This window comes from Mya arenaria, chromosome 16 (genome assembly GCF_026914265.1).
Source record: "Mya arenaria isolate MELC-2E11 chromosome 16, ASM2691426v1".
NCBI classification, from domain to species: domain Eukaryota; kingdom Metazoa; phylum Mollusca; class Bivalvia; order Myida; family Myidae; genus Mya; species Mya arenaria.
Window position 1 is genome coordinate 16,608,302 of NC_069137.1, and position 27,658 is coordinate 16,635,959.

Consider the following 27,658-nt stretch of genomic DNA (forward strand, 5'->3'; position numbering starts at 1 on the left):
CAAAATGTCAATGGCAAATACATTCTACAAAATGTCAATGGCAAATACATTCTACAAAATGTCAATGGCATATACATCTACAAAATGTCTATGGCAAATTCATTCCACAAAATGTCAATGGCAAATATATTCTACAACATGTAAATGGCAAATACATTCTACAAAATATAAATGTCAAATATCTTCTACAAAATGTCAATGGCAAATACATTCTACAAAATGTCAATGGCATATACATCTACAAAATGTCTATGGCAATTCATTCTACAAAATGTCAATGGCAAATATATTTTACAAAATGTCAACGGCAAATACAGTCTACAAAATGTGAATGGCATATACATTCTAAAAAATGTCTATGGCAAATATATTTTACAAAATGTCAATGGCAAATACATTCTACAAAATGTCAATGGCAAATACATTCTATAAAATGTAAATTGGCAAATACATTTTAAAAAATGTCAATGACATATACATTCTACAAAATGTATATAGCAAATACTTTCTACAAAATGTCAATGACATATACATCTACAAAATGTCAATGGCAAATACATTTTACAAAATGTCAACGGCAAATACAGTCTACAAAATGTCATTGGCATATACATTCTACAAGATGTATATGGCAAATATATTCTACAAAATGTCAATGGCAAATACATTCTATAAAATGTAAATTGGCAAATACATTTTACAAAATGTCAATGACATATACATTCTACAAAATGTATATAGCAAATACTTTCTACAAACTGACAATGGCAAATACATTTTACAAAATGTCAATGGCAAATACATTGTTGAAAATGTCAATGGCATATATATTCTACAAAATGGGAAAGATTTTATACAAACTGCAAATAATAAATAAATTGTAATAATGGAAAATGGAAAATACATTCTACAAGGTTTCAAAGGTGAATACAGTGAACAAACTTTGTACAAACTGCTAAATGTAAATACGATATTGTAAAAAAATGTCAATGACAACATGAAACAAGAGTCTTAACAAATAAAAACATAACAATTAGCTTGTGACCATGAAAAAAATAAAAGCATACAGTTTTAAAAAGGCTAGAAATATTGGATCAAGTATTTATAGAAGCCGTTCCCTACTTTATTCATACATACTATAATCTTTGACGGACTGTCACCGTGAAGAGGTCATACCTCCTACGTTCTAAACTCACACTTAACCAAATGTCCATACTTTGCTGCTTCACAAGCGACACGCTCTTCGACGTCATCTGACATCGACACGTGATCGAAAATGAGTTTTGCTGTACGAGCAGGTAAGTGGGTATGAAGCATTTGGGAAAAGTGAAGGTTGTCAATATGCGGCACGTCACTGGACAACATATCACAGTATGATACATAACAATTGTATCCAAAATGAATCACACTTATAACAACATACCAAAGAAGTGTTTCTGAAATGTCCATCCCATCGATTTCAATGAGTTTGGTACAGTCCATTAACGTGTTTATTGGAGGCCCCATTTGAATCCTTAGCGGATCGCACTCGTTTGCTATTTCGGTACACCTATTTAACTCTAAATTTACTGAATGGTGGAGTTGATTCATCCTACCGACGATTTGACAAATTTGTTCGGTTGACATTTTAGTATAATGAAGTCTCAACTCTGTGGTATAGTCAGCTGAGATAGGCTGTGGAACTACCATTGGAAATATTATTTGTTTAACATAATTGATTGGCTTCAGTTCTAAGCAAACCAAATTACATTTCACAGAATCACTGCACCTGGTCACCCAATCCACAAGATTCATAAACGCACGTGCTGTGATGGTCACATGGCCAAGTTCAATGGTTGTTGTACTATCAGATGATTCGACCTGCTGGTCGAACACATGCTGTAATTGCTCTACATCCTCGTCCTGCTCTATTGAACAATCATTCAATACACTTTTCCAACTTCCAGTTCTTCCCACTCCTAAGCAAAACTGCAATAGACCGCTGAACTGCTCTTCTGACATGCAAATGTTGCCCAAACTTGCGTGTCTCAGGTGAGAGAAAGGTTCTTCCCATTTGTTCTGTGGGATGATTATTTTTCTATTAATATGACATGTTTTATTATTATCATTATTATTATTATTATTATTATTATTATTATTATTATTATTATTTATAATATTTTTTTTATTTTTATTATGGTATATATTATTATGATTATCATTATTAATAGTTTGACCTAGTGCGAATAGGCTATTGCAAGTATATTTTATCTAGTAATTTAACTACATCGATCAAGTTTTATAGGAATAATGCACGACCGCTCAATCGCGTGAATGACCGAGTGCGAAGGTGCTCATTGGACATAATTGCTATTAAATATGAATGCAAAACACCAATACATTGTTTAAATTCTTACGGAACTGAGAATTGTTACAAAAACAATATGAGCTACTTAACTTTAAAAACAAACATTTGCAAGACGTCATTTGCTGGAAATATCAATGGTTTGGTAAAGCGTCTGTAGACACTATTCATAATAAAACAAAATTGCCAGTTTCGTTTGTTCGGTAGTTGCAATTTATAAATATAAGATGTCATGCTGACAATATTTACCTATTTATTGAATCTAAATATAGTTCAGTTTAAATTATTCTTAAATGTTTATTACTCACCCGTAGGTCACAAATAATATAACAGCTTTTGATAAACAATTATCTCATTGGAATTACCGTTTAAACAAAAAACAACAGTTTAAATCGTCGTATTTGCATGTCAGGAAACTCACGTTGATAATAATACATATGTCTTAAATGTTGTTATAAATCTTTAAGATAAAATACAGCGTTGACGGTATTGCACTTCTCATTAATTACAAGCAAAGCCAAACTGTTTTTTTATTATTTTTCGAGGTAGTTTTCCCCGACAGAAAGTCGGTATTCGATAGTTAAATGACCAGAGACTGTTCTAATTTTCAACTTTACTATTTACAGGACATTGTAATGGTACTCAACGGGAAACGCATAACTGTATACAAGCTCATGGTTTAAGAGCCGCAATGAATTATAAAATCAATATGATCATCATCTATTTATCTTAAACACGTGCTACCATGGACATAACAAGGACAGTTTTATCATCATCTGAAAGAAAGACCATCTTGATAGATTAGACAGCACAAAGGTAATACAACAATAGTTACCTCGCCTCTTGTACACGTTAAAAGCGTTGTCATTAGCTCTTTTGCCCGACGAAGCTCAATGAAATCAACATGTAACTTGTGTAGTCTAAATGCTTGTAGATTCACCAAGTCTGAGGTAGACAGTCCTCCTAATGTAAGTTCGGTAATTTGTGCAATAGTTCCAAGGCGGCGTAAATCAAGACATTGATTTTGTTCGAAACCCACATTAAGCCAGTTTAAGTCTCTCAAATTGGACAATTCAAGTTTTTTAAGGTTTTTCAAACATTCAATATCAGAGTTGTAGAAAAATGATGTAAGCTTTGGGGCTTGCTGAAGTTCTCGGAATTTTATACTGCATTCTACTAAATTGCTCAAATTCAAACCAGTGACATCTTTGAAGCTTAAATAGTCTAAGTGTAAGTACTTCAGACCATTGCAGTTCTCCAAATGAATTACTTCTTTGTCTTTACTGTTTGCTAAATGTAAAGCAAGTTCGTTGTAGTACCATAGATACAATGATACTATACATGACTGATTTGTCTTCATATAGTGTTTCAAGACGGTTACTTCGGTCTCATGTACCTCTTTGTCCAACAACTCGTGAATATTGATGTGCTGCAGGCACAATTTCACCCCGGATTGATTGCTCCTATCGAGCTCTTTTTGACCTTGTATGACTATATCCTGAAGCATTCTGGATTCGCTGTCAGAATAACCATCTCTATCGCAAAAATCAGTAAACAGTTCGTTCATTGTTTTCGAAAGTTCTTCGGCAGCTTCTGCATTCAAACCACAAAGGAAAAGTAAAACCTGTGACAAGCTAATTCCGCTTTCTTTTCTGTGTTTTTTGTATGTGTTTATGATATGCAAACAACAATTCGTAATGTCTTCTGATAAAAAAAGCGCCGCTAGGTACTCTTGGAATGTTTTGTGCAAGAAGTGGTATTGCGGAGAATCCCCAGGAACATTGGTACAGGATAAGATGCCAGATTCAAGCGATGCAGCTTTATGACTTTCGAAGTTCGTATTCACCTCATCGTCTAATTGAAATACAATTGTATTATTTTCATCATCAGCAAATAAATTGTCAAAGGCTATTTGGCTCAGAGCGCGAATCACGTCTCTATATTTGGTTTTAGTACATGAATTTCTCTTTTCACACGATTCAACCCATCTTTCCTTTAACAACAATCTGTAGATATCAGAAACTTTCATATCTTGCAAAATTCTTCTTTTGTACCAAAGCCAAACTATGTGGGCTAACACGATTGGACATTGTCTGAAATGCCATAGTTCTCTATCTCGTATGACACAGATACATTCTTCATGATCCGGTTTTTCTCCTGTGCCGTGAAATGCACTCAATTTCGATAATATTTTATCGACGAGTTCTCTAGGGCACTCAACTCCTTTCAACATCACGTGATTGTCAATCTGAGAGCAACCTATTCTTATGTCAGCCAGTTTATAAGGCCTTGTAGTGATAAGAATTGTACAGTTTTTGAAAGACATGTCAACATGGGGAATTCTTTCATCCCGATTGCATTTTTTAGGGTGCTGCCATTCGTCTAGACCATCAAGCAGTAGTAGACAGGAGAAGGATTTCCATAATTTTCCTGCGCTTTCTTTGTCTACTCCGATCCTATCCATGATGTTGTTTAATATCATATTTTCTATTTGGCACTCATTCTTTGCCTCGCGGAGAATTATGTAAAATACGAATTTAAACTGACTTAGTATGTCGTGCCATTCAGTTTTTGCCTGTCCTTTGAATCCTTGGTTTGTTTTACACCAATCACGAACGATCTTCTTACAAAGTGTCGACTTTCCTGTGCCAGGCTCGCCTTCAACAAATATCGTTTTTGCCATTTTGCCGTCTTTGCTTCGAAAGATGTTATCAAATTCTAAGCAGTCCTCTTTTTCTTTGCCATTTTCCTTTAAAGTAAGAATAGGCTTTACATATACTTTTTCAAGGGCCTCATCGATATTAAGCCGAACACGCACTGTGCTTGCAGTTGTGTTGTATAGTTCGAAAAGTTTTATTCTCAAATCTGAAAATAAAAAAAATAACTTTACGGCAGTTATCATAGCTGTATGCGTAATATTTTATATAAATCAATAATGAAATTTAAACCCATATACGAAAGCATTTTGGATACTCAAATTACCTCGATTGTTTAAATGGATTATTAATGGGGTAATTATTTTAACATAATGTATATTTTAAGCAATATTATCATACATTTTGTGTTGAATAATTTACACCACTTGTGTAACAAGTTTTTTTTTCAGATTATTTTAAGGTCACATATCGGGGACGAATGAACATTTGGTATTTTTTTGCATTCCTATTAAACATAGATTTTTTGTAAACTTCTGGTGCAAATACCAATATGAACCGCGACAGACAGAAATGGGTCCTGAGGTAAATCGGTAAGTTTGACATCATATTAAATATGATGTATGCAAGAAATCAATAATGAATATTTTAAATGACCTATGACCTTACATTCGCATCACAAACTGAGAAAAGTAGTTCTATGGTCAGTAGCAAGCCACAATGACGATATATTATTTTCTTCACCAAGAGTTATTTTAATGTGCGACATCGTCGAGGTTTAACTATGTAATTGATTCATAGGAATAAGCGAAGTAGACATAAAGTCTTTTCCTAGCCCTTACTCCATATCATTTGACTTAAGATGTTTCGTATTGTTTTACCTTGTAATGGGTTGCTTTCTAGTGACATTTTCAAAGCTTCGAGCCATCCAGAATCCACCGGTCTAAACGTAAGAATATTGTCAGTTTGCCCTGATGCATATGTTTGATGTGACGGTTCTGTCAACTCAGATTTGGTGTGTCGTGAAAAATACATCAGTAAGTTAAAATCTCTGATAATAGGTGTATTCTGGCAACACACACATTCCCAAGGTTTTGTGAATACATCGATAATATCATTGATAAACTGGCTACCTGTTGGTTCACATGAAGCTTTTTGGGTGCTTGTTACAGCATTAAATTGCAGTACCGTTTTTTCTCCCAAGTTCAGCTTCTTTGGGCGACAGCAATCAAATATTGCAATAACCTTCTTGACAGGTTTAAGACCATTGACTTTTTTTTCTAGCTCACCGTCTGTCAACAAATCAGAACCTAATCTAAATCCTTGATCCCCATGGTGACCTGAATACACTAATACGAGAGTGTCTATCTCTGAAGAATTATTAATCCTGCTGAACGCCTTGTCTAATTGTTCACCGTACGTTGTTATAGATTTCTTCACTGTGATTACATTGTCCCCCCTGCAATGAGAGCATATTTTGTGAAATACAATGCCGTCGATGACAACAGTCTACATAAAAGTAATTAAACGACATCATGTTCATTTAAATATGAATTTTTTAATGGCCACCATACAACATATGATAGTATGTGACATGTTTGATCAATTATACTAAAATTGGTTAAGTCTGTACTGTACACATCAATCTATCGATTTACATAAAGAAAACATGTATTCATGAACAAAATCATCCATGCAAAACGGTAGATGCGAAAATAACCCATGTTCACGCGTTCCTCGTCCATTGTATTTGTAGTATTGGGGAGGAATATATTGTTCCTTGTTTTTCCTTTACAATAAACATTCAATATGGCGAGAATGAGCAATGCAGAACGCGCTTATGCAATCGGGATGATTCGTGCTGGCACCCCGTCAGACGTGTTTGTTATGCGTCGTTATGAAAGTTTAAATTCGTTCTATTGTTTCTTATTAAATGCAAAACACAGACAGAAACATGTTTTTTCTATCAATCTATAGGAGATTCTAACTAACGTGAACACGGTTGTAAACAAATACAACTGTGGTTACTCATGCGGTATCCGTGTATTTCATTAGCATTCACCTATGAAACGACCATAAGTCGATTTTATAAAAAAACACACAGTTTGCTCGGCTTTTCAATAGGCGAAATTTATTTCAGTATTCAGAATCTTTTGACGAAATTGGTAAAAGCCGAAAGTGACGACTGCCATACAGGACGTTCAAATTGTCAATGACCACATTCAGAATCGTTTTACAATGGCAGCGACCACGGCGCGTAATACAGTGGGCAGACTAAACCGCGCAATCCTCTCACAGAGAGTGCTAAATCGCCTGAGGGCCGTCAGCTTGCTGTGCCGTCGTCAACTGCGGGATATAATTCTTACCGCAAGGCCCAGTCAGGCAAGATTAGTTTTGACCAGGCGACATTTGCCATTTACAAGGGCGGACTTGGGCAACGCGTTATTTATTGACGAGACAAGCATCACACCACGCGGGTATGACACATGTGATTGCGTACTTCGCCTTCGGGATGAACGGAACCATGAGAACTGTTAACGACATACATTTACATACTAGTGCGACCATGAAAACGGCATACATTTACATACTAGTATGATCGTCATTAATTACATTCTTGTAGAACAGTGTTAACGACATACCTTTACATACTAGTGCGACCGTGTAAACGGCATACATTTACATAGTAGTGCGACCGTGTAAACGGCATACATTTACATAGTAGTGCGACCGTGTAAACGGCATACATTTACAAACTAGTGCGATCGTGTAAACGACATACATTTACATAGTAGTGCGACCGTGTAAACGACATACGTTTTCATAGTAGTGCGACCGTGTAAACGGATTACATTTACATACTAGTAGGACCGTGTAAACGACATTCATTTACATTCTAGTAGGACCGTGTAAACGACATTCATTTACAAACTAGTAGGACCGTGTCAACGACATTCATTTACAAACTAGTAGGACCGTGTAAACGACATACGTTTACATACTAGTGCGACCGTGTAAACGACATACATTTACATACTAGTAAGCCGTGTAAACGACAAACGTTTACATAGTAGTGCGACCGAGTAAACGACATACGTTTACATACTAGTGGGACCGTGTAAACGACATTCATTTACAAACTAGTAGGACCGTGTAAACGACATTCATTTACAAACTAGTAGGACCGTGTAAACGACATTCATTTACAAACTAGTAGGACCGTGTAAACGCCAAACATTTACATACTAGTAAGCCGTGTAAACGACATACGTTTACATACTAGTAGGACCGTGTAAACGACATTCATTTACAAACTAGTAGGACCGTGTAAACGACAAACATTTACATATTAGTAAGCCGTGTAAACGACATACGTTAACATACAAGTAGGACCGTGTAAACGACATTCATTTACAAACTAGTAGGACCGTGTAAACGACAAACATTTACATACTAGTAAGCCGTATAAACGACATACATTTACATACTAGTAGGACCGTGTAAACGACATGCATTTACAAACTAGTAGGACCGTGTAAACGACAAACATTTACAGACTAGTAAGCCGTGTAAACGACATACGTTTACATACTAGTGGTGACCGTGTAAACAACATACATTTACATACTAGTAAGCCCGTGAAAACGGCATACATTTACATACTAGTAGGACCGTCGTTAATTACATGCTAGTAAGCCGTGTAAACGACATACGTTTACATACTAGTGCGACCGTGTAAACGGATTACATTTACATACTAGTAGGACCGTGTAAACAACATACATTTACATACTAGTGCGACCGTGTCAACGGCATACATTTACACACTAGTAGGAACGTGTAAACAACATACATTTACACACTAGTGCGACCGTGTAAACGACATACGTTAACATACTAGTAGGACCGTGTAAACAACATACATTTACATACTAGTAAGCCGTGTAAACGACATACGTTTACATACTAGTGCGACCGTGTAAACGACATACGTTTACATACTAGTGCGACCGTGTAAACGACATACGTTTACATACTAGTGCGACCGTGTAAACGACATACGTTTACATACTAGTGCGACCGTGTAAACGACATACGTTTACATACTAGTGTGACCGTGTAAACGACATACGTTTACATACTAGTGCGACCGTGTAAACGACATACATTTACACACTAGTGCGACCGTGTAAACGGCATACATTTACACACTAGTGCGACCGTGTCAACGACATACGTTTACCTACTAGTGCGACCGTGTAAACGACATACATTTACATACTAGTGCGACCGTGTAAACGGCATACATTTACATAGTAGTGCGACCGTGTAAACGGCATACATTTACATACTAGTGCGACCGTGTAAACGGCATACATTTACATACTAGTGCGACCGTGTAAACGGCATACATTTACATACTAGTGCGACCGTGTCAACGACATACATTTACATACTAGTAGGACCGTGTAAACGACATACATTTACACACTAGTGCGACCGTGTAAACGGCATACATTTACATACTAGTGCGTCCGTGTCAACGACATACGTTTACATACTAGTAGGACCGTGTCAACGACATACGTTTACATACAAGTAGGACCGTGTAAACGACAGACATTTACATACTAGTGCGACCGTGTAAACGACATACATTTACACACTAGTAGGATCGTGTAAACAACATACATTTACATACTAGTGCGACCGTGTAAACAGTTTACATTTACATACTAGTGCGACCGTGTAAACAGTTTACATTTACATACTAGTGCCATCGTGTAAACGGCATACATTTACACACTAGTAGGACCGTGTAAACGTCATACCTATACATACTAGCGCGACCGTCTGATCGACATACATTTATATTCTAGCGCGACCGTGCAAACGACATACATGTACATACGACCGCGACCGTTGGAACGACCTATAATACACTTATTATAGCGACCGTGTGAACGACATACATTAATATATATATATATGTTTTATATATTTTAGCGTCTACATACAAGCACGACCGCGTGAACAGATTTCTTGTACACACTAGCACGACAAATATGTACATACTAGTGCGACCTTGAAAATGAAATACTTGTACGCACTAGCGAGACCGTGTTAATGCCATACATATACATATAATCCCCACCGTGTTAACTACATTGCCAGACAACATGTCGGAAAAAATGTCATTGAGCTAATGGTTTTTTTTGTTATCAAATACAGGGTCAGGAATCACGTGACTTAATGGTGTTCTTACATGGTTCACCACGGGTCAAAACGACGTATACGAAAAATTAGTCACGTTGATTTCAAAATAACTTTTTTGACAGGAACGATATGAAAATATCTATAAAAGACTATGTTATTTTATTCTGCTACACGTGTGAAAGATTTTAGATTGGTTTGTTTATAAATGACGAAATGGCCAAAATTCCAACTTGACTTAATTTTGTAGAACGATGCAAAGCTAAAACGTTGGCCATGGATTGCATCATTAAAATACAGGCAAATCAGAAGTAGAAAATATCACATCTTTTAGGCTTAGACTCTTTTGTTTGTATACATCGGTTGTAACCCGTGGCGACCCATATGAAAACCACTTTAAGACACGTGATTCAAAGCCCTGATATATACGACATTAAATAAGATTGTGTCTTGTATCTTGTATCTCGTGTGCACACTAGCAGGCGCTGATCTAATTTTGATGTCGTTCGATGAAAGACATACCGCATATTGCAAACAAAGCTACATACCTTACACCCATTAAGGTCGCTTCTGTTATGAGTTTATCTTTGATCTTTTCTATATCGTCTTCAAAATGTTTTGTAAAGGCATGTTTTTCATCTGTGCCTGCTATGAGAATTGCACCCCAGCCATCACCTTCAATGCCAAAAAAAAGCTTCCTGACCTATTACTATGCAACTATGTTAAGGCAATGCTAATGTCATCAATACATTGATCAAGGCAATGTTAAAATAGAAATATAAACATTAAATCATACATTACGAACTTAAGTTAAACTTCTGTTTACATCAGGTTACACAGTATAATTACCTTTTTGCTAAATCAATTTGAACGATTGCTGAATATTTTTTATTGAAAATTGGTCTGACGCTTTGCTTGTTCTACCGACAGCTTATGATATCGCTGTTGCTTATGCTCTTCATTGTAATATATATAAATAATGCATGTTTATGCTCTCTTAATATCTCTACAAATCGCTCACCGACTGGGCACCGTATTTTTTCTTGATCACAACTGTGGCACTTGACGGGATTGTATCGCCAGTTCCACAAACAACCAACGCATATCTTTATATTGGTAACACAGTAATCAATATGTCTTTTACACAACTGCTCTGAAATCATTATTTTATCAATATGAATATAGATAGATGCATTTGTAATACTTCTTTTCTAACGCCCTCGCACACCACTTTCACAACAAGATTGTGTTTCACGTTTGGTATAGAACAAACTTGACCAGTATTGCTTACATGAGATAAAGATGTTAGAGTGGCAGCATTCAACCATCCATGTATAAGACGTTATTATTGTCAATTGCTAGTAACTATAAAACAAACAAAACGCTTTTGGGAATATATGTTGTACAAAGAAACTCAATGGTTGTCATTACTTCAGTCCATGTACTTGGTTTGCTAGTTATTTAATAATCCATATATACATGTGTCATCTTTTGTCGCTTTTTTTCAACCATCCATGTAAAGTACGTTATATATAATCTTTGTTTGCTAGTCATTTAACCATCAATACGAAAACGCTTTTTCCCTTGTTTGCTAGTTCTTCATTTATCTATGTAAAATACATTATAGTTTATTATTTAACCATCCATGGAAAAGATACTATTTTCCTTGGTTTGCTAGTTGTTCGATCATAGTTTATGGTTAGTCACAGGCCGCAAATTGTATAAAAAAGGTGCCGTTATTTTCGCAGGTAGTTTTTGTTACCCTGAACAGCCATTTCATGGTTATATCGAAGATACTTAATTATAAATATCAAAAGAAATTAAAATATATACCTGGCTTATTTACGCAGCAGATCTCACACTTTTCTTTCCTTTGATCATCGTCTGGTGATCGGGTCCACAAGTTGATGCCTTCTTGTCTCAGAGCCGACTGGAAATATCAAATTAAATAATTACAATAATACTATAGAGCTGGCCAATGTAGTATGCAAAGAAAAGAGTCAACGCAGACCCCTTAATAAGTAGTTCAGCCAATCCCAGTTGCTCTACAACATTAAAGCCAACAAAGAATCCTGTTTTTATTGAGGATATCTAAACATCCTCTTTAATTTGAACAGAATAAATAACAATATCCTTACCAGTAGTAGTATTTTCATTTCTGTCATCGTAGCAGCCTAAAAATAAAAAAACTTTCCTTTCACATCTGTCGAACCTTGTTAATACTAAAATGGTAACCTCAGGGACAATGTCATTATCAATTCACGAAGACGGACATGGTAAAAGCCTTGTGCACAATTGAACGAGTGACACATAACATGAAAAAAGCAACAAAGACAGAACATATTTGCCCCAAAATAAACTTATAAAAGAAGTTTTGATTACCGCGCTGGAATGATCAGGTATTTCAATTGAGGTTAAAATCTAGATTATGATTATTCAAGCTGCTACTTGTCACAATTATTATCAATAACTGCAACGTAAAAATAATACTCGAAATTAAAAAACAACCTTTTATTAAAACATGGGTTGCTCGTTAAATTGTCTGTTTGAATAGATTCAAAATTAGAAATCGTATCAATAAAGAATACCTAAAATAAATTGATCAATTCTTCTTATATGATAAGAGACCAATGGAAGGAGTTTATATTTACCTTTTGTATATCGGCCTGAACGTATGATGCTGTTTTCTTTCTGACTTGTTTAAGGACCTCGTCCGACACTGTAAAATAAACCAAATGCGAACAATCATGTAAAATGAATATGTTATTTATTGCTCAATTGGTGTGTTATAACAATACAAAACAATCAACTATTATCACATAACGTACGTTTCTTATCAGGATGACAATTAAATCACAGATTATGTCATGATAGCAGTATATGTAGCAGTAGTAGAGTTATCGCTGTATCGTTAGTGGTGTTGTAGAAATAGAAGTTGTAATAATTTGAGTACAATTGTTTGTAGGGATGGAATTATTATAATTATTATTATTATTATTATTATTATTATTATTATTGTTATTGTTATTGTTATTATTATTGTTATAATCTAGTAGTAGTAGAAGTAGTAGTAGAAGTAGCAGTAGTAGTAGTAGTAGAAGTAGTAGTAGTAGTAGTAGTACTAGTAGTAGTACTAGTAGTAAGCTGTAGCTGTAGACAACGTCTTACACGTAGTTATTATAATAAAGTATGCAAACATGCTACAATCACTACAGACGTATTGTTGTACCTGCAGGGAATTGATTTGTGATATATATAGTCGTGGTAAGTATACTCGGTTTTCATAAAATTGCTATTTTAGCTACTTTTTTGCAAAAAAATGTTTGTATTTGTACTTAATCCACTGGCAACCTAACCAACTTGTTAAGATAATTATAATACACATTAACATTTTTTTAATTGAAATGATAAAATATATAAGAAATTGATATATAAAGCAAAATGTCAGTGTTCAAATATATATACATGTAGTATATATATTATAACATTGCTGATACAAAGCAGAACATACCGTCTTTGAAGGCTTGCACGTCTTTCTTTTTGTCCTCTTCAAACTGTTCCTCCATTCCTCCTTCGACCGATGTGGGTGCAAAAAATAACAATCGAGCATTTTTCTGCTCATCCAAAAGAATTTTTTTCATGCATATGTTACCATGGGATACAGGATTCCTGAATAAATAAATAATTTGAATACATTCACTTGATCTTGTAGTACTGATAAATTCAATTCGCGCGTTAGATTGGGCAATCCGTACAAATGTCATCACATAGCTAATGCAAGTCTACTTCTTAACAAACATACTTCACGTGCAGTCACCTTCAAAACATATACATTATGGAATTAGATTAAAGCTGAATTTGTGTACTCTTAATTTAGTAACAGAACAGCATTTAAGTTAAGTGAGACGCACTATTGCCGGTATTACAAGAACGAATTGAATAATATGTAAAGTAATATCTCTGAGTACAATTATTTGCTCTATTTTTGTTAAGTATGAACACGCTGTTGGGAATTTTAGAAATATTTTAAAATGCACTTTTGTGTAACTGACCTGTCACATTTAGGTGGGTTGTGAAGATATTCAAGGCGCAGCATACTTGGTAAAGTATTCGTATTTTTTCTTTCCATTGTAACGTTGTTTTCTGTACTGGTGTTTCCGTCGTGTTCACTGATGTGTTTTCCGTTTCTTTCTGTATTTCTTCCTCCAAGGTCCCCCCTCGGAAGTATGGTGAGACGAAGCTAACATACCTAACAAAACATATTCAGTTACAGATAGAAATGTATGGGATTTAGGTTTTCGTCTCCGAATCATGGCGATTTGCCTAACGTCCACATCATTACACTTTTAATTGAAGTAACCGATTAACTTTCTGAAACTTTCATGCAATTAATCACAATTGCACAATTCCGAATACAGAACATCTTTAATATGTTCAAATATAAAAGTCTGTCAAGCTCATACTTCAGAGCTATATACCACTTTTGAACTCATTTCATGTTGCCGTACGATGGTATGAATGTTTGTAAGTGGAATGTATGCTTTCTTATCAGCGAAATGAAGCTGGTAAATCTCACTTGACCGCATTGGGGTGCTTAACACTGCTCTGCCTCATATATTTTAGAGTATAACTACATGTTTGCCGTGTAAGGGTGTACTGAGAGGTTTATATGGAGAGAAAAGCTTATATTTTTTAAGTTTTTCCATTCAAGATAGAAAGTAGAAGTAGAAAAAAAACATATGTTTCTGTTCCATTCTATTCTAGGCCACTTAATGAACTATTTACAAGATGTTAAATAACATATGTAACTGTTCATGTATGTACGAGGTCACTTGGCGACCTATTTACAAGATGGAGAACAACAAATATTACTGTTCATTTCTGTAGTAGGCCACTTGGGGAACGATTGCGTAATGTAGAATTCTCTGCTCCAGGTAATTCTGAAAAAAACATGTATATATTTACATATCACCAGTGTTGAGTGTAATATTTATATAATTCTAGTTCAGATAAAAAAAATTAACACGTCACAATATTTATCAAGAAGATAGTGAAACACATGTAGAAAACGATATATTTTGCGTTGGGATTTTACCCCAATCTGTTTATTTAATGGAATGTACCCTTGTGGGAAATGTTTAATACAGCGAAAAAGAATCATAATTGACTAATCATCAAAATTATATTTCAATCTCGTCCTTGTGGCGTTTCTTTTTGTGGAATGACAGCAATTCTTAAATGGTTAATCTCCTTAATACCTCGTTTGACTCGTACCAAGCTTGAAAAATCATTTTGAGCTCGAGAAGCGGTGTGGTTAACCCGAAATGAGGGCATATTGTATCACCTCATTATACCAAACTATTGTAGTTAACATATGTTTTACGACACACTGTGTTTAAAGTATAGGACAATTTATCATACCTCTATTTCCCCTCCAGAGATATCACCAGCCCATGGTTTTTCCAACGTGCTTATAGCAAGAGTTGTGTCGTAAAAAGGAACATCACCTTGTGCTGTTCAGAAAAATGGCAATTTTAGGCAATACACGTCTATTAAACTGTAAGCAAAATTAACATTGTTTTCAACAATATACTGTAATGTATTCTTACGTAATGTAAAAAGCCATAAACCACAAGTTGGATGGATGGCATAAATGCGAGTCGGAGTAAATTTGTCTATATAATGCGTAAGTAACTCTGTCTACATATTTGTGGTCAACCATATTAAGCTATGCTTGCGTAACTTTGTACATATCATTTGTGAGTAACCTTTAAAAATTATTATCTCGGTAACTTTGTTTACTAAATCGAGGGTAACTCTGTCTATTTAATGACTGGGTCAATTCATCTTCTTATTGCATGGTAAATTTTATCTACTGAATGCATGGGTAACTTTGTCTACTTAATACGTGGGTAACTCTGTCTATTTAATGCGTAGGTTAACGTTGTTACTATATGCGTGGATAACTAAATCTACTTCATGCATGGAAAATTTTGTATACTTAATGCGTGGGTAACCTTGAGTACTCAATGCGGTGGTAACTTTATCTATCTAATGCGTGGGAAACAACGTGTACTTAATGCGTGGGTAACTCTGTCAACAAAATGCGTGGGTCACTTTGTCTAATTGATGTGAGGGTAACATTGTATATTTAATGCGTGTTTTACTTTGTCTACTTCATGCGTGGATAACTGAACCTACACAATGCGTGGGTAACTATGACTACTTACTGCGTGAGTAACTGTTTTATTTAATGAGTGGGTAACTTTATATTCTTCATGCATTCATAGGTCTGTCTATATATGCGTGGGAAACATTGTCTACTTAGTACGTTGGTACCTATGTCTATTTAATGAGTGGGTCACTTTGTCTTCTTGATGCGTGGGACATTTTGCTAAAATTACGTGGTTACCCTTATCTATTTTATTATAAGTAACTTTGTCTACTGAACGCCTGGGTAACTATGTGTACTGAAAGCATAGGTTACTTTTCTACTGAATGTTTTGGTAACTTTGTCCTCGTGTGGGTAATTCTATCTATTTTATGTGTTGAAAAGTATGTCTATATAATGCGAGAGCAAGTGTGTCTTGTTAAGGTGTAGGTTAGCCAGGATTCTTAAATCTTCGGTTTATTTAATACACAGATTACTTGTCTAGTAAAAGCCAGTTTCATAATAATAAATTGTGTCAAATAAAAAAATAAACATTCTTTCTCCCTGACGTTTTACTCGAAGAGACAATAACTTAAATCGTAATCGTCTACTTACAAACAAGCGTTCTTGTATTGCCTAGTCGTGCGTCATCTTGTCTTGCTTTGACAGGCTGGCATACTGCTTCTAACTTTTTAAATACTCGTTCGTTGAGCTTCCCAGCTTTTCCGTTGAATGCTAGACGCTCATCCATGATGATTCACTTCGAAAGTAAAAAAAAACTTATTTTGATATTGGTATGTTTGTACGTAGAACACATGCTGCCGTCAGCAATATCATTTCTGTCCAACAGAAAATGATGTGTGACCATTCCATTTTAAAAGAAAAGCTTTAATATCAATAAATGTTTGGTCACCGCTTTTGTACGAAAAACCTAACACGAGTTCACTTGCTGTTTAGCCTACTCCTGCACACACAACCTCACACTTGTCCGATCAATCTTTAATTCTTGCAGGATTAATTTGACTCTTACATGTATCCACAAAGAATAATCCTTATAAGAACCATTTTTATACACCAGACATGATGTTTTGCGTACAACAGTCTGGTTCAATATTACCCCGATTCTGAGTACAAACAGCGAAATATTGAGCCAATCAGAGACGTTTCGCCGATATCTATTTATAGAAAACCGTGCGTATGGCATTTAGCCAATGAATGTGAGTCTTCATTAGGAATAATTCGGGGTTTATCCTGTCAACAGCCACCCTCAGACAATAGTCCAGCTTTTTAAACTTCGTGTTTTCTTGACACCAATAAACTGGTACCCTCTCCATATTTTGTTTACATATTTTGTCCATTATAAACATTTTGTACCAAAATTCCAGAATGCATTGTGAGTTAATGGTGCATCAATGAATAATGATGTTCGCTAAGAAACAACAACCTCACATTCGTATCGAAACAAAGTGCTTAAACATACAAAATTCATGACAAATAACAGCTGGTTGACTCAGATTTCGGCGCATACGTTCAACTATTGAAATAAAAACCGGATATTAACAATTTTGCTATTTGAAACTAAACAGTGGAATTGTATATTTTAATAGATAAAATATTGATATGGAATAAAAAATAGTTGCAGCTTAAGTCGTATGAAGGCTTTTATTGACTCTGTGTTTGTTTTGGTGAGCAGAAAGTGAGTGAATGAGAATTCCCCGCTGTTTGTATGTATTTGAAAGGGTGAGGAGAGAGTGAGAATATGAGAATGCCCAGTTGTGCTTGTGAATATATAAGGGTGAGAAGAAAAAGCGTGAACAAGAATGTCCCGTTGTGCGTGTGTGTTTGTTATGGTGAGCAGAGAGTGAGTGAACAAGAATACACCGTTGTCAGTGTGTGTTACTTATGGTGAGCAGAGATTGAGCATATGAGTATGCCCCGTTGTACGTTTGTGTTTGTTTTGGTGAGCAGAGAGATAGTAAATAGGAATGCCCCGTTGTGCGTGTGTGTTTGTTATGGTGAACAGACATTGAGTGAATGAGAATGCCCCGTTGTGCGTGTGTGTTTGTTATGGTGAACAGACATTGAGTGAATGAGAATGCCCCGTTGTGCGCGTGTGTTTGTTATGGTGAACAGACATTGAGTGAATGAGAATGCCCCGTTGTGCGTGTGTATTTGTTATGTTTAGCTGAGAGTGAGTGAATAAGAATGCCCCGTTGTGCGTGTGTGTTTGTTATGGTGAGCATAGATTAAGTAAAAAGGAATGCCCCGTTGTGCGTGTGTGTTTGTTATGGTGAGCAGAGATTGAGTAAAAAGGAATGCCCCGTTGTGTGTGTGTGTGTTTTATGGTAAGCAGAGATTGAGTGAAAAGGAATGCCCGTTGTGCGTGTGTGTTTGTTATGGTGAACAGATATTGAGTGAATGGGAATGTCCCGTTGTGCGTGTGTGTTTGTTATGTTGAGGTGAGAGTGAGTGAATGAGAATGCCCTGTTGTGCGTGCGTGTTTTTTTATGGTGAGCATAGATTGAGTGAATAGGAATGCCCCGTTGTGCGTGTGTGTTTGTTATGGTGAGCAGAGATTGAGTGAATAGGAATGCCCCGTTGTGCGTGTGTGTTTGTTATGGTGAGCAGAGATTGAGTGAATGAGAATGCCCCGTTGTGCGTGTGTGTTTGTTATGTTTAGCTGAGAGTGAGTGAATAAGAATGCCCCGTTGTGCGTGTGTGTTTGTTATGTTGAGGTGAGAGTGAGTGAATGAGAATGTCCCGTTGTGCGTGTGTGTTTGTTATGTTGAGCTGAGAGTGAGTGAATGAGAATGCCCCGTTGTGCGTGTGTGTTTGTTATGTTGAGGTGAGAGTGAGTGAATGAGAATGTCCCGTTGTGCGTGTGTGTTTGTTATGTTGAGCTGAGAGTGAGTGAATGAGAATGCCCCGTTGTGCGTGTGTGTTTGTTATGGTGAACATATATTGAGTGAATAGGAATGCCCCGTTGTGCGTGTGTGTTTGTTTTGGTTAGTAGAGAGTGAGTGAATGAGAATGCCCCGTTGTGCGTGTGTGTTTGTTATGGTGAGCTGAGATTGAGTATATGAGAATTAATCGTGTTGCGTTAATGTTTGTTATGGTGAGCAGAGAGTGAGTGATTGAGAATGCAACGCTATTGATGATAATGCCCTGTTGTTCATGTATACAAAGGAAAACTCAATGCGGTGGTAACTTTATCTATCTAATGCGTGGGAAACAACGTGTACTTAATGCGTGGGTAACTCTGTCAACAAAATGCGTGGGTCACTTTGTCTAATTGATGTGAGGGTAACATTGTATATTTAATGCGTGTTTTACTTTGTCTACTTCATGCGTGGATAACTGAACCTACACAATGCGTGGGTAACTATGACTACTTACTGCGTGAGTAACTGTTTTATTTAATGAGTGGGTAACTTTATATTCTTCATGCATTCATAGGTCTGTCTATATATGCGTGGGAAACATTGTCTACTTAGTACGTTGGTACCTATGTCTATTTAATGAGTGGGTCACTTTGTCTTGCGTTAATGTTTGTTATGGTGAGCAGAGAGTGAGTGATTGAGAATGCAACGCTATTGATGATAATGCCCTGTTGTTCATGTATACAAAGGAAAACTCAAATCGAATGTTTCATATTGGTAACATGTAACCTTACATTTCAATATTCATGACTTACCATTTCACGTGATCAATAATTCGCGAACGCCGCCATTTTCTGATAATTGTTTATCCGAAATATCGCTACTACGATTTCGGCTAACGGTGTTCAACTGTATATATATGTTTGGCAGAGAGTATTCCCCTTATGGTCGTGTCTATGTATGGGTTATTAGGGGTGTACGCCACTTTGAGGACGTACGATTCATGTGTTAAAAAAACATAGGGTAATAAATTTAAAAAAATAATAAAGAATCATATTTAAGACCTTGGGTAACTCCAACAAACCCTAAATAAACGATATTTCATCGAATTCGGGCAACGTAGTCGCAATTTACATTTGAATAAGCTCAAAAATATACAAAACTGGATAGCAGACGGGTTATTTTACAACAAGGCATTCCTAACAGTTTGAAAGATCTATCTACAAATTCTAAATTCAACACAAAAATCCAATAGAAACTCTCAAAAACACACCTATGAGAAACATGACAAATACTCAAACATATTTAATATATATTAGGCAGGTTTATGAAAATCCATTAATTCATGTTTAATTGGATCAACGGTTATTAGAGCATAGTCGCTGGGACCCTTGGTACTATAATGTTCAAATGTTCATTGTGGATAATAAATTCAATCAATCTAATTAATTGTATAATCTTGTAGCAACGAATTGTATTTACCTACCTGGAAGTTGAAGTCTGTGATTTTAGATTTAATTACAATAAAATAAAATACTACGAAAAAGTCTTTTATGAAATGTGCATCTTTGACATTTTTGGGAATACTATGCATCAAATATGTGGAATATAGAAAGCAATCAAGAATATTAGATATATAGTTATAGGTTTAAAAAATTATAAAAAAGAATTTGTTGTTGTGAACATTGTTTTAAGTTCATTGCGAATTACTAGACCTACTTTATTTGTGAAAGGAAATCTAAAACAGATAAAAGTAATGAACCGTTTATATAACTATTTGATAGTGGTTCAGTCACTTTCGTCAAATAAATGCATTTCTATTCATTAACTGAGCGATTTTGTAATGATATAGCCAGATAAACCAAGTTTTTAAAATGTTTACTTTTTAGATCAACTATTCAATTGTTACTGCTCTTTTTATAGAGTTTGAATGCAAATTTTGTTCTATAAAAGTGGTGTCATGAAACTGCAATTCCAACTAAAAACACAATAACATGGGACGTGACGAAATCAATAAAATTTAGTGAAATGGAAATAATACCCTAAAACGATTATAAGTTCAATAAAAGGCAGTGATTTAAAGTGATGCACTTAACACTCTATGTAGTGTTTAATCGGCTGAACCGGTATTTTGTTTATCGTTGTAATACTTATATGAAGTGTTTTATTTTTCTTCATTATCATTTAAGATTGATTGTGTTTTTCTACTTCCATGTATCTAACCCAATCCTGTAGCCTTAACCATTGTTATCTTGTTCTACTGTTAAATATAACCCTTCAACGAACAACTGGCAGCGGGTGTTGAAGTGATTTGAAATAGATTATCGAAGGAATGAAATAAATAGTTCATACAAGCGCATGTTTAAGACAGCAGATGATTGATTACAATGTGGAAGTTATATTCGTTTTTAGCAGACGACAAAACGCGAATATATATTTAAATTTTTTAACTGTACACCAGATTGGCACAAAAAAACGTTTTTTTCTGTAGCGAATCTCAGGACAATTATTTAATAAAATGTGTAACTCTTTGATATCATAATGGTAAAATAAATATCAAATTGTAAAAAACAATCAAGTCGGAACTTGGGTTCGAACCGGGGTCTCCGAAATTGCAGTCCAGTGTTGTATCCACACAGCAACGAAGGCTAACCCTATTCAGCTATATACCTAACTTGGTAATATCACGTGATAACATCGACTAGCCAATCAAGCATAAGGAATGGATTCTACTAGGTAGACATACCTAGTATTTATTTAATGGAAAAAACAACCGAAAAACTGCGAAAAATAAATTAATTGTAATTTATGTGGTACTTCAGTGAGTAAGTTTCAATGCATTGTACACATCAATACCAAGTTTATGTCAGTTTTAGCTATTTCATCATACGGAGTACAACCCCTTTAATCCAAGATTTCCTATTTAAATAATTAGTATTCGTATACAATACACCCTTAAATGTGTATCTTATCAATGTGTCAACACTGGGGTATATCAGTGTACATTTGCCCAAATTAATCCCTGCACCAGGTCGGTTTACATCATTACGTCATTGAATAAGGAAGGACAATAATAGCGGCCACGGTGAAATTTAACTTTCCTCATTACAAGATGGGTGATTTATAATAAATGTATAGAAACTTTACCTCCCAAATGTGTACTATTATCCCGATGATTAACGTCCTTAAAATGTAATAAAGTCGAGTTTTCTTATAAAAAAAGAGTCTTAAGTCAACTTTGAAGCTGTATATGCGATATTTTTGAGATAATTCTTAACGTTCACATTACTTTCGTTTTCCATATGTGTATGAAGAGTTCTAATTTACGCCGCAAATGAGAATGATTAAAAAAGTACTCTGAAACACAAGTAAAACAACTTACTCATAAGCCAAACAAGACAGTGTTTTATTTTCAACAAAAACTGATTCAATTTAGAGACATCGTTTGATGAAATATTTCTATTTTTTCCTACTTTCGTTTTGCATATGTGTTAGCCGCGTTAGTATTTTTGTGTTTTAATAAGATTAAATCCCTATCGATTGATTAACAAATGCAAGTTATCAACAAAAGTATCGTAAAACAAAAGTAAAGCAACTTACTTGTCGGCTATATAAATCATAGTTTACTTGCAAACGAAGGAATTTATTAATGTATTTGAAATAACACTGAGGATTTCTTATCTTTCACCCTACTTCCGTTTTGCATATGTAAACACCGGGTTTGTGTATCGTCCCGTTTAGTGAAGTTCAATTTATCCAATGACAAATAGTTATTATGATGATAATGAGTTACATTTGAAAAAAATAGCATACACTTGTGTTAAAATCGTATTCCTAAACGGAAGTCCATGTTAAACAAAGTATGCAAAGTAACATAAGGTTTAATTTGATACAGTATAGTTGTAGTAATGTAATGAGGTTTCGTTTCGGAAAAAGGCGGCTTATGAACTCGTCAAAAAACGGCACTTGAAGCCGTTATGAACTTGGATTAATAAGGGCGGCGCGTGGTGTGAACTTTACCAGAAATGCCAATTGGAGCTGTTTGCATCGATTAGATATGTTTACATTCGCTAGGTTACTTGAACATACTTTTGAATAAACTTCTCCTTTCTCGACCCTTTTCGCTATACATCTGAAAGTTAATACGTAGTGTTCAAGAGTCCTTATAAACCAATAATTCATTTCTTTTCATTTATATTTGTATATTATTAGCTCTTCGTGATAATAATTAACGCGTATTTCTATAGGTCTGTATATTATTTCATTTTCCTCCGATAGTGACACACAGAAGTAAACTTGGATGATTTTAAAGGGGGGGGGGGCGGTTGCACCCCTTCTACTGTCTGGATCCGTTTGTGCTTATTACATTGCAGATTTCTGTTGATTATCATCTTTTGGTTTGTAAGTTATATTTTGTGAATGAAATGAGAGTCACGCGCTGGATTTACTATGCTTTTGCTTAGTTAAGAGCCTTATAACTTCAGATCTCTACTGATACTTATAAAATAAATTGGTAACTAATAAAGTAGTAGAACTGTTTGTTGTTGTGTTATTGCTGTAGATGAATATATAAAAACAAAGCACTAATCAGCATAGTCCCATGACTTAAACGATTATTGATGTGTATTATCAAAATATTATAATTCGGCAAATGAGATTGCTTAATAATTTAGAAAGCCTCTCATTAAAATAGCCGCCAGATTTAACTCATCCGTTGATTTATAAAGCTGGTAATTCAGCGCCCGTCTTGTGTGGAATTAGATATGCTGTACAACAACATTAACAAATATCCCTAACATAAAACTGATCAGACACTCTAAGATTTCTAATCTTTTTATTTAATTAACAAAAACAATAGTTCGATTAACGCCATGCTAAACGTTTTAATACAATACGTATTGAAAAAGAAACAGGTATAGGGGTTAGATTATTTGATACTGCGCAAAAACGAAGTCGGTTAGGTACAGTTTTCTTGATATCAGGCGATTTGAAATAAAACATTGAATACATGTATTTAAACAAATCAAAAAATAAACGAGCAGTTTTTTTTTCAAAAATTAAAGAAAAGCGCCGTTTTTCCCGCGAAAAATGACGTTATAGACGAATTTAAAAATGTAAAACAACAGAAAAAAATATATGTGCGTGAACGTTTTCACAAGACGCACTTGAGGTTGAAAAACAGTCCTTAACTGGGAATATGCTCTTCTATTCGTATACCAATTTTCAGGCATTAACTCGAAAATTCGCTCATAGTTGCGTTCCACCTTAACAACAGACACGAGGTTAGTGTATACAAATCACCAAACTAGAGACAAAAAGCTTTATTACTAGACAAGTTTTACACCAAATCACAGGCAGCGCTACATGACAATTTGCACACATTACAAGAGACACAACGTTACAAGTTAAAAGTCACCCAACAAGAGACATACCGCTGCAATATAACATACACCACACAAAAGACACAGCGCAACAAGACAATTAACACCTTACAAGAGTCACCTGATCGGTTTGTGGGTTTAAGTCAGTTGATAGGACCCGTATTCTGTGACGGTGTTACTTTACGTCCAGGTTAAACCTTTTTCAAACCCAAATCTTAGTGTTATTTAACATATATATAATGTTTTTCACTAAAGGAGGATTTATGTATATATTACTATTAACATGTTCCGCATTGATATACTCAAAAATATACAGAACTGCTTTGAAATCTTATGATCTAACTATACCCTATCGTTTTCATTCAATGTATCAACAATTAATATATTTACACTAAACAAAACTTCAACAAATGATACTCTTCGTATAACGATAAATTGAAACACTAGATATAAGGCAAAACAGAAGTTTAAGAGGCCAATTATAAAAAAGGATTAATATAACAATAATCCAATGGTTACATACTAGCTGGCAGTGTTTTAATTGTAATATAGTACAAGAAATTTAAAAATGAAAAAAAAATACGCATAAAGGAATTTAAAAAGCATAAGTAAATCAGTTATACTGGTCTTCTACAACACAACAAAGATTGAGAAATAAAGAAAATGCGACACATCGAACCTTTTTGTTAATGCATGTCACAGGAACCATTTTTTTTGTTTGGCCTTAAGCGTACAATCATGCTTTCAGTAAACATTAGGACTACTAGTGACAGTAACACAGCCTTAAAGCTATCAGCCACCCTACTCGAACTATTGTTATCAGTTTGATTATAAACAATGTCTGATATAATCCCAAAACAGGAGTTTATGAGGTTTAAATAAACGTTCTGCCGAAATGCTGATAAAGCTTCTGACGTACTCCTGTGAACTACCGCAGCACTCTTAAACACTAAATTTTCAGAAATTAATGAGTAAGATTTTTCTTTCCTTGTCTAATTCATGTGCCTTGTCATGTAGAATGGCAGAAAAGATTTGAATCACCACCATTCATTTAAAATAAGTTTGAATTCATCGTGTTCTTGGTACGGTTTGAACCAACGACAGGAAACAGACAAACTATAAGAGTGTCCAATAATCACTTACGCTTCTAGTCTGTGTTTCAGACTCGGAAGGCATATTAATAAATGTCCTGAACTATGTTGGATGATATTAGTATTGACATAAAATATGTAAATAATTATAAACGATTATACTTGAAAAATGTATGTTTAGTTTTGCCATTATTGCTATTCTATCATTGACATGACAATAAAAGGAAAAGTTGCATATTTGAATCTTGAGTCTCAATTTCAGACTCAGACTGTATACGTTTGTGATTTAAGACCCTAGGGCTAGGGCTTATACTGAAGACGTTAGTGACTACGGATAATTCACCTTTTGCGCTATGCTACGTATGAACTCAGACTCAAGACGTTAGTTAAGACAGACCCTGCACCGTATGCACTTGGCCTACTGTCAACTCAGACACAATACCTTAGTTAATAACGACCCTGAATCTTATTCAATAATCTACCTATGGACTTAGACACAAGACGTTAGTTAAAACAGACCCTGTACCTTATGCACTAGTCTACCTATGGACTCAGACACAAGACGTTAGTTTATACAGACCCTGAATCTTATGCAATAGTCTACCTATGGACTCAGACACAAGACGTTAGTTAATACATACCCTGCGCCTTAATCACTAGGATACCTGACACAAGACATTAGTTTATACGAAAAAAAATGCGAAAAATAAATTAAATGTAAACTATGTGATACTTTAGTTAGTAAGTTTTAATGCATTGTACACATCGATACCAAGTTCATGTCAGTTTTCGACAATTTTCTTTTTTGTTCGCTATTTCATCATACGGAGTTCAGCCCCTTTAATCCTAGATTTCCTATTTAATAAAAAAAAACTAGTATTCGTATTCAATAGACCCTTAAATGTGAATCTTATCAATTTGTCAGCACTGGGATATATCAGTGAACATTTGCACAAAAAATCCCTGCACCAGGTCGGATCACATCATTGTCATTGAATAAGGCCCTATACAAGGAAGGACAATAATAGCGGCCACGGTGAAATTAAACTTTCCGCATTTTAAGATGGGTGACTTATAATAAATGTATAGAAACTTTACCTCGCAAATTTGTACTATTATCCCGATGATTAAAGTCCTTAAAATGTAATAAAGTCGAGTTTTCTTATAAAAAAGAGTCTTAAGTCAACTTAGAAGCTGTATATGCGATATTTATGAGATAATTCTTAACGTTCACACTACTTTCGTTTTCCATATGTGTATGAAGAGTTATAATTTACGCCGCAAATGAGAATGATTAAAAAAGTACTCTGAAACACAAGTAAAACAACTTACTCATAAGCCAACCAAGCCAGTGTTTTATTTTTAACAAAAACTGATTCAATTTAGAGAAATCGTTTGATGAAATATTTCTATTTTTCCCTACTTTCGTTTTGCATATGTATTAGCCGCGTTTGTATTTTTGTACTTTAATAAGTTTAAACACCTATCGATTGATTAACAAATGCAATATATCACTATCGACTGACTACCAAATGCAAGTTATCAACAACAGTATTGTAAAACAAAAGTAAAGCAACTTACTTGTCGGCTGTAAAAATCATACTTTACTTCTTTAAACGAAGGAATTTATTAATGTATTTTAAATAACACTGAGGATTTCTTATCTTTCACCCTACTTCTGTTTTGCATATGTTAACACCGGGTTTGTGTATCGTCCCGTTAAGTGAAGTTAAATTTGTTCATTGACAAATAGGTATTGTTATGATAATGATTTACAATTGAAAAAATAGCATACGCTTTCTTTTAAAATCGTATTCCTAAACGAAAGTCCATGTTAAACAAAACGTACAAAGTAACATAAGGTTTAATTTGATACAGTAAAGTTGTAGTAATGTAATGAGGTTTCGTTTCGGAAAAAGGCGGCTTATGGTATGAACTCTTCAA

The 27,658-nt window shown here is 34.9% G+C and overlaps 1 protein-coding gene across 4 annotated transcripts; it reads right to left on the bottom strand.

Moving 5' to 3' along the window:
- Positions 1-571: 571 nt before the first annotated feature.
- LOC128221082 (uncharacterized) lies at positions 572-27,416 on the bottom strand. 4 transcript variants are annotated; one of them, XM_052929526.1, is made up of 14 exons: positions 27,296-27,416; positions 16,979-17,123; positions 15,634-15,725; positions 15,085-15,152; positions 14,265-14,461; positions 13,724-13,881; positions 12,864-12,931; positions 12,351-12,386; positions 12,046-12,142; positions 11,234-11,365; positions 10,761-10,887; positions 5,880-6,457; positions 3,180-5,209; positions 572-2,058 (listed from the first exon to the last, which is right to left on the bottom strand). In XM_052929526.1, exons 5-14 carry the CDS (start codon positions 14,339-14,341, stop codon positions 1,180-1,182), a joined length of 4,182 nt encoding a protein of 1,393 aa, XP_052785486.1. In that variant the 5' UTR covers positions 14,342-14,461; positions 15,085-15,152; positions 15,634-15,725; positions 16,979-17,123; positions 27,296-27,416; the 3' UTR covers positions 572-1,179. The 4 variants fall into 4 exon arrangements, with proteins under 4 accessions (XP_052785486.1, XP_052785489.1, XP_052785488.1 ...); XM_052929529.1 differs by lacking the exon at positions 27,296-27,416 and adding an exon at positions 22,843-22,930 and having other exon boundaries at positions 3,741-5,209; XM_052929528.1 differs by lacking the exon at positions 16,979-17,123 and having other exon boundaries at positions 27,296-27,383.
- Between the last annotated feature and the right edge of the window lie 242 nt (positions 27,417-27,658).

Bases quoted from the DNA above. Each gene is read 5' to 3' on its own strand.
- LOC128221082 (XM_052929526.1), bottom strand. From the start codon at position 14,341: ATGGAAAGAAAAAATACGAATACTTTACCAAGTATGCTGCGCCTTGAA. The intron at 12,387-12,863 runs GTAAATATAAAC...TTTTATTTTTAG, and splicing joins TTCAGGCCGATATACAAAAG to GCTGCTACGATGACAGAAAT. The intron at 11,366-12,045 runs GTATATATTTTA...TAATGATTTCAG, and splicing joins CTGCTGCGTAAATAAGCCAG to AGCAGTTGTGTAAAAGACAT.